The sequence below is a fragment of the Saimiri boliviensis genome, chromosome 6, assembly GCF_048565385.1.
Source record: "Saimiri boliviensis isolate mSaiBol1 chromosome 6, mSaiBol1.pri, whole genome shotgun sequence".
Taxonomy (NCBI): Eukaryota; Metazoa; Chordata; class Mammalia; order Primates; family Cebidae; genus Saimiri; species Saimiri boliviensis.
Genome location: NC_133454.1, coordinates 100,970,095 through 100,982,816, shown reverse-complemented (window position 1 = coordinate 100,982,816; position 12,722 = coordinate 100,970,095). Strand labels below are relative to the sequence as shown.

The 12,722-nt window shown below is 33.9% G+C and overlaps 1 protein-coding gene across 1 annotated transcript in view; it reads left to right on the top strand.

The window, feature by feature from the left end:
- CCDC73 (coiled-coil domain containing 73) overlaps positions 1–12,722 on the top strand; it is a 165,443-nt gene that overhangs the window by 120,009 nt on the left and 32,712 nt on the right. Inside the window, exons 13-14 of the mRNA XM_039471253.2 lie at positions 3,271–3,381; positions 8,653–8,784. Of these exons, the coding sequence (XP_039327187.1) occupies positions 3,271–3,381; positions 8,653–8,784 (243 nt within the window). The remainder of the gene's footprint in view (positions 1–3,270; positions 3,382–8,652; positions 8,785–12,722) is intronic.

Sequence of the window (12,722 nt, the reverse complement as noted above, 5' to 3'; positions counted from 1 at the left end):
TGAGGCAGGAGAATCCCTTAAACCTGGGAAGCAGAGGTTACAATGAGCCAAGATTGCACTCCAGCCTGGGCCACAGAGCAAGACTCCATCTCAAAAACAAAAACAAAAACGTTAATTGTGAAACAGCCTCAAGCAGGTTCTTCAGAAAGTATTCCAGAAAAGGCAGTATTATCATAGGATATGACAGTTCTATGGGAATTATTGCCCCTGAAGACTTTCCAGAAGGAAAACATGTAGAGGAGGAAGATAGTAAGTAATATTGATAATTCTGACCCTGTATAGGCCTAGGCTAATGTGCGTTTGTGTGTTAGTTTTTTAAAAATAATATTTACAGTGGCTTTATTAATAATCATTAAAAACTAGAAACAGCACAAATGTCCAACCCAGAGATGAATGTATAAACGAACTATGGTGCATCAATACAACAGACTATGCAGCAGTAAAAGGGAACCAGCTACTGATCACACAACAAAATGGATTAATCTTAAATGCATTTTGCTAAGTAAAGAAGCCAAACTCAAAAGGCTGCATACAGTGTTGTTCCGTGATTCCTTTTATAGGACATTCTCCAAAAGCCATACTTAGAGAGACCAAAAACAGATTATTGATGGTCAGTGAAGAATTAAGGGTACTGCAAAGTGGCCCAAGGGAACTTTTGGGAGTAACAAAACTGCTCTCTGTATCTTCTGGGACTTATATGACCATATGTATTTGTAAAAGTGAACAATTGGGGAGGGAAATGGGAGTTCCTATTTAATGGATACAGAATTTCTATTTGAGATGATGAAAAAATTCTGAAAATGGATAGTAGTGATAGTTGCACAACATTTTGAATATACTCAGTGCCACTGAAATGTACATCTAAAAATGGAAATGGTAAATTTTATGTTACATATATGTATTTTTAACTTTTATTTTAGGTTCAGGGTTACATGTGCAGGTTTGTTATATAGGTAAATTGAGTGTTACAGGGTTTGGTGTACAGATTATTTCGTCACCCAGATAATAAGTATATTACCTGACTGGTAGTTTTTCAGTCTAACTCTACCCTCAAGTAAGTCCCGGTGTCCATTGTTCCCTTCTTTGTGTCTATATGTGTGTAATATTTAGCTCCCACTTATAAGTTGGAACATGTGGTATTTGGTTTTCTGTTCCTATGTTAGTTTTCTTAGGATAATGGCCTCTAGCTCTGTCCATGTTGCTGCAAGGGACATGATCTAATCCGTTTTTTATGGCTGTGTCATATTCCATGGTGTATATGTACCACATTTTCTTTTTCCAGTCTACATTGATGAGCATTTAGGTTCATTCCATGTCTTTGCTATTGTGAATAGTGCTGTGATGATGTACCTTAGTTTTTGACCAAAAAGTATGAAAAGGAAGAATTTAAAAATAGAAAACTTATAGAATAAGGATATAAAGAAAGAAAATATTTTTGTACAGCTGTACAATCTGTATAATTTAAGCTGAGTGTTATTGCAAGAGTCAAAAAGTTAAAAAAATGAATTTATAAAGTCAACTAACTTGATTTATTACTGAAAAAAATTAAAAGGAAAATTTAGTGTAGCCTAAATATACAGCATTTATAAAGCCTATGTTAGTGAGTAATAATGTCCCTAGGCCTTCACATTCAATGACCACTCCCTCACTGACTCACCCAGAGCAATGTTCGTAAGTGCCTTATATAGTTACATGTGTACCATTTTTAATCTTTTATACCTCATTTTTACTATACCTTTTCTATGTTTAGATATCTTTAGTTATAAAAATACTATTGTGCTACAATTGCTACACTAGTCAGTGCAGAAAGATGCAGGTTTACAGCATAGGAACAATAGGCTATGCCATATAGCCTACATGTATAGTAGGCTATACAATCTAGGTTTATGTAAGTACACTCTGTGATGGTCATACAGTGACAAAATCACCTAATGATGGAATTCTCAGAACATATCCCTGTCCTTAAGCAACGCATGACTGTATATACCTATAAATTAAGGAACTGTTACTTTTATAAAAATATTTATGTTGTCCTGAAATAGAGGCAATCAAAATAGGTACTCATTGGGTGCTCTTAAAATGCATAGCTTCTTATAAGCAGGAGGAGACTCTCCATGTTAAAACTGTAAAATGCTTATTAGATGTGTTGCCATGATTTTACATAATTTATCTTTGCATATTGATATCCTAGATGTAATTGAGAACTCTCTAAATAGAGTACTATGAATAATATGGAATTCAAATGAGATGGATTTATATATGCAATACAGAAAGTAAGAAAGACTTTTTTTTTTTTAAAGGCAGATGACAGAACAGTATGTATGATATGGTCTCATCTTTATTTAAATATATATATCTATATATTTTTACATACTTTTATGCTTATATCGACAATTTCTGGAAAGATATACAAGAAACTGTCAAGGTGGTTACTTCTGGGAAGGAAAACTGAGAGGATAATTTTACCTTTTTCTTTTAATATCCTTTTGTGTGGCTTGACATTTTTAACCTGAATGTACATAGCTTTATAAACAAAGATTACACAGATAATGTAAAACACAGATGTATTAGGCATGTAGATAGGTGTTCTATCACTATCTTTTTGTAAAAATTTACTAGAGTTATCAGCAGACATTGGAGAAACCTAATAATATTGATGACACTGATTTAATAGCTTTAAAAACCTAGTCTTAGAAAACATGTGGTGGTAGTTTTACTCTAAGTTTAGTTTGTGGGAGGGAGAGTGTGGTGGTGATTCTGTTATGTTAGTTCAATGAAGTAATTAAGTTAATATGGTAAATATTTAAGTTATGCTTAAGAAGTGTTAATTTGAAATTAAAATTAAAATTGTATTTAAGAGTTTTTCTAACCAGTTAATTTCTAAAATAAACACATAATGGAAAAAAGTTCTATGGTAGTTAAATTTCTTTAGTTGAGTTAGGCTGGATTGTGCTACATTTCATACTTTTCAGTGCTGTACTTTATATTACTTTTTCAGAACATTAAAACTTATGCAGTGAAACTGAATAATGGCAATGTTTTTATACCCTTTTATAGCCATTTCTTTATCATAACCTCCCCCTATTTTCTGTTAGCTAAACTATAAGCACCTTTCCATTAATTTATGAAAATTATAGTTGAGATAGCACATTATCACTGATCTGTATGGCACTTTCAGCATGTTAGAAGCAAATGTCCAAGCAACATAAAACACATCAAAATTCATTAATGTGGTATTGATTATTTTTTGGATAATTAATTTTATTGCAGACCCTTGAAAGAGATAATGAGCTGCAAAGGGAGAAGGTAAAAGAAAATGAAGAAAAGTTTCTTAATCTTCAAAATGAGCATGAAAAAGCACTGGAAACTTGGAAAAGACATGTAAGTTTATTCAATAGTAAAATAGTAAAATATTTTAAATAGTTTTAGACACGTAAAATAACTGTAAATGCTAAGAAAATACTGCAAAAAATATTAGAGGACTAAAATCAGACACATTTTTTTTGGTCTCGTATTTCCAAAAAGGTGAATGCTTTTTAAAAGCTAAGTTTAACGAAATTCCCTGTAATGCATTTATGCATGGAAGATCACACAAATACATGTTCGTGTATAAATGCGTGTGTGTGTGTGTTTGTGTGTGTGTGTGTGTATGTGTGTGTGTGTGTGTGTATTTGAGGTCCTGTATATGACAAAAAAAAATTACTTTTTAATAAAACCATTGCATAGTATTTTAGTAAATGAATAAAATAATTATATTATTATTAACTGATCTATTTTGCTTTTCTCAGCAGTTCTGCTGAGATATATTAGAGCCATGTTTAGAACATGTATGCAGTAGTTGAGTTCTATAGTATTAGCATTTTATCATATTAACAACATAAGAGTTGATATATTTTAAACATGGCTATTTCCTTAAATCACATTTGTTTATTTTAGAATAAATTTTAATTCAGCAAAGTAGATAAAATAATAGTGTAAAATGATATAAGTTGATGTTGTGAAATATAAAGGTTTACTTTAAACATTGGTGGACCCCAAAATTGATTATTCTATGTTACTATCAATTTTCATTGCATTTTAAATTCTTTTTAAATAAATGACAGAATAAAAAGTCACTATGAGTTTATGAAGCTTTATTTTGGGAATGTATTATTATGTTTTAGACTATTATGTTAATTATTTAATATAGTAATGGATATCTAAATACCAGCTTGATAATATTTTCTGTAGCTTATTTTATTTGATTTAAATTATTATATAAGTGACTCTTGATTTGATTCATTTGGAACTAGCATGTTTTCTTAATTTATGTTTTGGAGAGATCAAGTCTTCACTGATGATTTTGATAAGGTTTACTTAAATCTAAGAAAAATAGTTTGTATTTAATTGTAGAATACTAAAAAATTCTTAATTTCTGTACTAGTACTATTTATCATTAAGCAACAAGCATAGTAATGTTCATTTTAGCATCAGTTAATCTACATTTTATCCCTGTACCACCTTTTCATCCCCAGTGTTTAAAACCCCATGGAAATGGTGCTATCAGGATAAGGAAAACTGTTTAAGTGAAAAGGAAACATAAATATACCAAACATGCAAAAAACCCCAAAAAGATCAGTTTAGCTAAGAGAATTATTCATTTTCTCTGAGACTACAACTATGCCCCTCTCTCAAGAAAAAAACAAAAACTATTAAGAAAAATAAGCAGTTTCATTGGTAAGATCTCAGTATTTAAATGTGGATGAAGTTGGTTTTATCTTAGAATTTTTAAGTTCTGCAATCATTTTGCTTCCATTATGCTTTGATAAACAGAATACAGATAAGAAAAAGCTGCCTTGGTTCTATAAGAGTTTTCTTCAGTGGGATATCACATTTACTTTTTAATTATATTTCTATACGTAAGTTTTTCACCATTCTTGAGTGAAGGACAATAGTAGTGTGGCTACTGAGATTGGATCAAGATGGGTTAAAAAAAACAAAGATACTGATAAAAATAAATTGGAATCATATAAACTGCTGTTTCTTTTTTTTAAGATTTATGTTTTTATTTTGTTATACTTTTAGCTTTTTGTTTCATACCAACAAAAAAAAATGCAGATAGTTTTTTGCGTCTCCTTTGACTTCTTTACATATCTAATTCTTCTAATTTACGTGTGTCTAACTTTCCTATTGAGTTCACAATTTCTTTTTTTCTTTTCAGTTAAGATTTTTTTTTCCATTTTTTAAATAGCATTTTATGTTTTGGGGTACATGTGAAGAACATGCAAGATTGTTGCATAGGTACACACATGGCAGTGTGATTTGCTGCCTTCCTCCCTTTCACCTATATCTGACATTTCTCACCATGCTATGTTTTATATTTCATCATTCACAAATAAACAGTGAAAGAAAATACTATGTTAATAAAATTTCTTGCATGTTATTAGATAATATATTTAAAATTCATTGAAATATTAAAAATAACAATGTTATATATATCTTCTTATTTTGACTAGATATATAACCAGTGGTTGTTATAGAGACAAAAAGACAGTAAGTGAGAATATTCAGAAATTAGGGAAAGGGAGGTCACAAAAAATTTAATTAACATTTATTGAGCATATATTATGTGTTGGGCACTATTCTAGGCACTGGGTTTTCAAAGATGCCTAAAATACAAGGATTATCAAAGAGCTTACACTGCAGGGACTGATGTAGTGCCAAGGTCGTTTTTAGTATTAACAAAGTACTATAAAAGCATAAAATAAATCATGTTCTTTAGCTGGGCTGGAGAAAGTTTTAAAGAAAAGATGACACTCCAACTTGGCCTTCAAAGACGAAATTGGGTTTTTTATTTTGTTGTGCAGGGGACAGAGTCTCCCTCTGTCGTCCAGGCTGGAGTGCAGTGGCATGATCTTGGCTCACTGCACCCTCCACCTCCCGGGTTCAAACAGTTCTCCTGCCTCAGCCTCCCAAGTAGCTGGGACTACAGGCGTACGCTGCCATGCCTGGCTAATTTTTCGTATTTCAGTAGAGACAGGATTTCACTGTGTGGCCCAAACTGTTCTTGAACTCCTGAGCCCAGGCAATCTGCCCGCCTTGGCCTCTCCAAGTGCTAGGATTACAGGCATGAACCACTACACCTGGCTGATGAAATAGGATTTAAACAAAAGGTAAACCCATTTCCACCCCTCCCATTCCATCTTGCTGACATTTTATTTAAGAAAGAATAGAAACAACCATGGAGGCATGAAAGTCCATTTTCAAGGACCATGAAGAGTCTGCTCTGAATTAACAATGGGATGTGTGGAATATGGCATTGGAAAATAGGTTGAGATCAACTTTTGAAGGGTTCCTTACTAGGAGATTAGATTTTCAGTAATGGGAAGCCACTGAAGTTTTAAAATAAGTAAGTGACACAGGCAGATTGTGTTCTAGAAAAATAACTCTTGCAACAATATGGAGGATGGCTGTTTGGGAAGAAATCAGTAAGAATGTAGTAATAATCTAATCATGAACCTATGATTGTGTGAATTAGGGCAATAGAACAATGAAGAGGAATAGATGTAGGATGAACTTTGGAAGCAGACTTGGCATGGTTAGTGACATATATAATGGGTATTAGGAGGGGAAAAGACATCAAATATGACTCAGGTTAGTATAACTCATAGAATGATAATATCTTTAGCTTAAGGAATGTAAAAGGAGAAGCAGATTTGGTAGAAGAAAATAATGAGATTAATTTGAGAAATGTAGAATTTATTATGCTTTCAGGACATCTACCTTGAAGTGTATACTATCCATTAGGTGATGTGAATCTAATCTTAGAAGAGAGGTTGGGGAGGAGATAGAGATTTAAGATTTATTAGCATAAAGGTGAAATTTGAAGTTATAGGTGAAATAAGATCATTTTAAAAATAGGCTGGGCACGGTGGCTTATGCCTGTAATCCCAGCACTTTGGGAGGCCAAGGCAGGCAGATCACGAGGTCAGGAGATCGAGACCATCCTGGCCACATGGTGAAACCCCGTCTCTATTAAAATACAAAAAACTTGCCACGTGTGGTGGTGCATGCCTGTAGTCCCAGCTACTTTGGAGGCTGAGGCAGAAGAATCCTTGAACCTAAGTGGCGGAGGTTGCAGTGAGCCAAGATCACACCACTGCACTCCAGCCTGGGTGATGGAGCGAGACTCCCTCATAAAAAAAAAAAAAAAATACTGGCCACAGTGGCTCACACCTATCATCTCAGCAATTTGGGAGGCAAGGCAGGCAGATCACCTGAGGTCTGGAGTTCAAGACCAGCCTGATCAACATGGAGAAAGCTCACCTCTACTAAAAATACAAAATTAACTGGGCGTGGTGGTATATGCCTATAATCCCAGCTACTCAGGAGGCTGAGGCAGAGAATTGCTTGAAACCAGGAGGTGGAGATTGCAGTCAGCCGAGATTGTGCCATTGCACTCAAGCCTGGGCAACAAGAGTAAAACTTCATCTTCATCTAAAAAAAAAAAAAGAAAGAAAGAAAGAAAGAGAGAGAAAGGAACTGAATCAAGGAAGAAAAATATTAGGAATGTGAGTAGAACCTATTTGTAGGCTGACGAGAAGATACTGAGAGACTGAGAATAGGCAGAAGAAAAGAGAAAATTCCTAGAATTAGGACTAAGGGAGATAGGAGATGAAGGGATAAAGAACACCTGGAGAGTTAAGCCTTGGAAAATAAACACCTTGCAGAGATAGATTTAAAGATGGTTAAAAATAGATGAAATGAACAAAGTAACATGAGTTTCCATCTGCTGGCCTCTATATAGGGCTTTATAGAGAATATTAATTAGAAAAATATTAGGAATAGTAATTATAGTATTTACAATAAGGAATGTTACAAGTAGTTGTGGGATTTGTGGTAGGAGTTTTAAAGTTGTTCAAGAGAAACTTTTATATAAAGCTTTTAGACTTTTATAAAAACCCCAAATATGCCTTTCCATGATAAAAGGATATTTTCTCCTCAGCGGAACATACCTTGTCTCATATTTGAGACTTCTGTGAGAGTACTCCGGTTCCCCAAAATAGAGATTATTAAATTTTATAGGCAGTGAAAGTCTAATTTATAGATATAAATATCAGGCTGACATCAGTTTCTATGGTACCACTTAGTGCTTAGTACTCACATAGTGAAATTCAAATCTGTATATGCAATTTGCAACAAAAAAATTAAACTTTAAGAAAACAATGAAAGTATAATGTTTGTATAATGTCAAATTCATAAATTCTTATGAATTTTTTTGTTTTTTATGAATTTAAATAAAATTTTTTTTATGAGACAAGAGGTGGTTTAATATTGTCATTAAGGACACAGCCTTTAGATTTAGCTTTGGAATTAAATCCTCACTGCCACTTTATCTCTGCTTGATCTTGGACAAGTTACTTAGTTTCTCAGAGCCTCACATTTCTTACGTGTAAATTGGGTAATACCTCATAGGGTTTTGATAAGTATGCAATTATGCTTATTAACTAATCAGCCCAATTCAGTAAATGGTAGCTGTTAGTATTAGTAATGACTTTGTGATTGTTTTTATTCTTTGACTATTTCCTGAAACTTTTGTTAATGAAGTATTTTCAGATAAAACATATTTATATTCTTGATATACTTGTTTATTCTGGTTACATTTTATAATAGGTTGAAGAACTTAATGGAGAAATTACTAAGATTAAAAATGAATTATCATCCCTTAAAGAAACTCATATTAAGTTACAAGAAAATTGTAACAAATGGAATCAGAAAACCTTTGAGGAAGACAAGAAGTTTGAGGTAAAATTTAAGTATGTTGCAGGGTACCTCAAAGAAATTAAGACTGTCACTATAATTTTTTCCCCTGTTTTATACTTTAAATTTCTCAACGTAAAAAAAATGAGTATATGCATGTGGTCTCGAATACATTTTTAGTTAATTTCTGCATACAGTATGACATAAGGATTGAAGGTCATTTTCATATATGAATTTCAAATTGTTCCAGCACAAATATTTGTCAAAAATACTATTTTCTCTTCCATTGTACTTTAGTACTTTCTTTGAAAATTACTTGATCAAATATATATGGGTCTATTTCTGAACTCTTTATTAAGATCCATTGATTATATGTCTATAGCCAATACAACACTGTCTTTATTAATGTAGCTTGTTAAGAAGCTATAAAATATAGCTTAATTCCTTCAATATTGTTCTTTTTTCAAAAAAGCTTTTTGCTATTCTAAGTCCTGTATTTTCTTATCATTTTTAGAATCAGCATCTCGACTTCTATTTTAAAAGTCTGTGGGATTTTGATTGGCATTCAGTCTTCCAATTGATGAACATGGTATAGCTTCCACTTGTTTGGATATTTTAAAATCTCTCTCAGAAATGTTTTGTAGAGTTTACCATATAGGTCTTGGAAATTTTATATTAAATTTATCCTTGAATATTTTATGTCTTGGGATCCTAATGTAAACAGTATTTAAAATTTTTATTTTATAATTGTTCATTGCTTACATATAGAAGTATGTTTTTTTGAGACAAGGTCTTACTGTGTTGTCCAGGCTATACATGAACTTCTGGGCTCAAGTGATCCTCCCACTTCAGCCTCCTGGGTAGCTGGGATTACCGGGATGGACAGCCATGCCCAGTTTAGAAGTATAATTGGTTTTTGTATCTTGACCTCACTTTAAAATTAATTTATTGTTATCATAGTTGATTTCATTGACCTTCAGAGGTTTCTATAATATATAATCGTGTTGTTTGCAAGTTTAAGACAGTTTTACTTCTTTCTTTCTAAAACTCTGTATGCTTTTTCCCCCCCACTCAATTTATGCGCTAGCTAGGACCCTCTAATCTATGTCGAATAACAATTGTGAGAGTGGGCATTCTTGCCTTGCTTCTCATCTTAAATGGAGACTATTTAGTCTTTCACCATTTTTTATATGTTTTCATTTATACTCTTTATTAGTTTCAGAAAGTTTCCTTTTATACCTGGTTTGCTGAGCTTTTATCACAAATGAGTTTTTATCATGAATGGTCATTAAATTTTGTCAGATGCTTTTTCTGTATCTATTAAGATGATCGGTTTTTCTTTTCATATTAATTACATTAATTGATTTCCAGATGTTGAAATAACCTTGCATTGCTGGAGTAAACTTGAGTTGGTCATAATATATTATCCTTTTTATATGTGGCTGGATTTAAATTGCTAGTGCTTTGTTAAGGATTTTGCATTGATGAGGAATGTGGATCTGTAAGTTTTGCGTGTTTTTTCTTTACAATCTTTGAACTGGTTTTTGTGTTGAGTAATACTGATAAAATAAACTAATATGGAATGTATTCTTTTCAATGTATAGGGTTGATATAATTTCTTCATTGAATGTTAGGTCGAATTCACCAGTGGAGCTATTTGGACTTTCTTGGTTCTAATATTTTAAATAACAAATTTGGTATTATTTACAGGGCTATTCAGATTCTCACTTATTATGTTGGTGTGCAGGAAAGAGTTAATATATCAGCCCTGTGAATGCTGTCCTTAGAAAGACCTGCAGTAAGGTTGACCCCTGGCTGATGCCTAAAAACTTGAATTTTGGGAGGGTTCTCACCATTTCCTGACAAGAGTGGCTCACTGTATTTAAACCGTTAGTATTCTCAACAACTGGTTTCTTTCTGGGATGCTAGAACTTTGGCACATGCTAGGTAGTGGGCAGCTGCATGAACAGCACTCTCCCCCCCGCCCCTCCCCCGCCAAAAATTTGGGCATTGAGTCTCTAATGAGCTTCCCTGGTAGACAACAATTCACATATGTTGTCACAATTCAGTGCTGTAGGAGTTAAGCTTGTCCTGTGCAACTCTACTAGAAGATGAAGTCTGGATTTGGAAGTCTGGTTCCTCCGGACTGCAACTCATGTGCCTTTTCCTTTACCTATTTTTCTTTGTATTCTTTTTTGTATAATAAATCTGAGCCGTATGTATGGATATATATTGATTCCTATGTGTCCTCCTAATGAATCTGATTTTGGCTGTTGTGGAACCACCAAAACAGTCTGGGTAATTTTTATCTTTCAAAGAGCTTGTCCTTTTCATAAGTTGTGAAATTTACTGGCTAGGGTTGCTCATAGTATTATCTTATTATTATATTCCTCTAGGATCATAGTGATGTCCCTCTGTCATTCTTAATATTAGTAACTTGTGTCTTCTTTCTCTTGCTGTCTTTTTTTCTTGATCATTTTAGTTGACATTGGTAACTTGTATCCTCTCTCTCTCTCTCTCTCTCTCTCTCTCTCTCTCTCTCTCTTTTTCTTGATCATTTTAGTTAGAAGTTTTCAGTTTTATTGATCTTTTCAAAGAACCAGGTTTTGGGCTGGGTGTGGTGGTTCACACCTGTAATCTCATGACTTTGGGAGGCTGAGGTGGGTAAATCACCTGAGGTCAAGAGTTCGAAACCAGCCTGTCCAACATGGTGAAACCCCATCTCTACTAAAAATACAAAAGTTAGCCAGGCATGGTGGTGTGTACCTGTAGTCCCAGCTACTCAGGAGGCTGGGTTGGGAGAATTGATTGAACCTGGGAAGTGGAGGTTGCAGTGAGCCGAGATGGTGCCACTGCACTCCAGCCTGGGTGACAGAGCAAGATTCCATCTCAGATACCATCTCTACTTAAAATACAAAATTAGCTGAACATGGTGGCATATGCCTGTAATCCCAGCTACCCAGGAGGCTGAGGCAGGAGAATCGCTTGAACCCGGGAGGTGGAGGTTGCAGTGAGCCGAGATCATGCCATTGCACTCCAGCCTGGACAACAAGATCAAAACTCTGTCTCAAAAAAAAAAAAGTAAAGAAAAACAAAACAACAACAACAGCAAACCAGATTCGGGTTTCATTCATTTCTCTTCCATGTTTATTTATTTGCTATTTCATTGATTTTTGCTATTAACTTTCTTATTCCCTTTACTCTGCTTACTTTGGATTTAATTTGGTTTTCTTTTTTTTTTTTTTTTCTTTTTTTTTTTATTGCATTTTAGGTTTTGGGGTACATGTGATGAACATGCAAGATTGTTGCATAGGTACACACATGGCAGTGTGCTTTGCTGCCTTCCGTCCCCTCACCTGTATCTGTCATTTCTCCCCATGCTATCTCTTCCCACCTCCCCACCCCCCGCCCCTCCCCCATTTCCCCCCAACAGACCCCAGTGTGTAGTGCTCCCCTCCCTGTGTCCATGTGTTCTCATTGTTCAACACCCACCTATGAGCGAGAATATACGGTGTTTGATTTTCTGCTCTTGTGTCAGTTTGCTGAGAATGATGGAATTTGGTTTTCTTTTATTTGCCTTTTTCCTTTTCTAAGTTAACCACTTAAAGCTATAACATTTTCTCTGAGCACTGCTTTAGTTGCATCCCACAAATTATGATATGTAGTTTTTTTCATTTTCATTCAGTTCAAACACAACTCTCTCTCTCTCTCTCTCTCTGTCTATATATATATATATATATATATATATAAAGTATATGTAACATACACACGCACACATATAAACGTGAAGCAAAAACCAACAGAACTGAAAAGAGAAAAATAAATTCACAGTTATAATTAAAGATTTCAACATTCTTATCTCACTCATTGATAGAACAGGTACACACACACACACACACACACACACACACACACACACGCAATCTGTAAGGATAGAGAAGACTTGGACAATACCAACCAACCAACTTGACCCAATTGACATT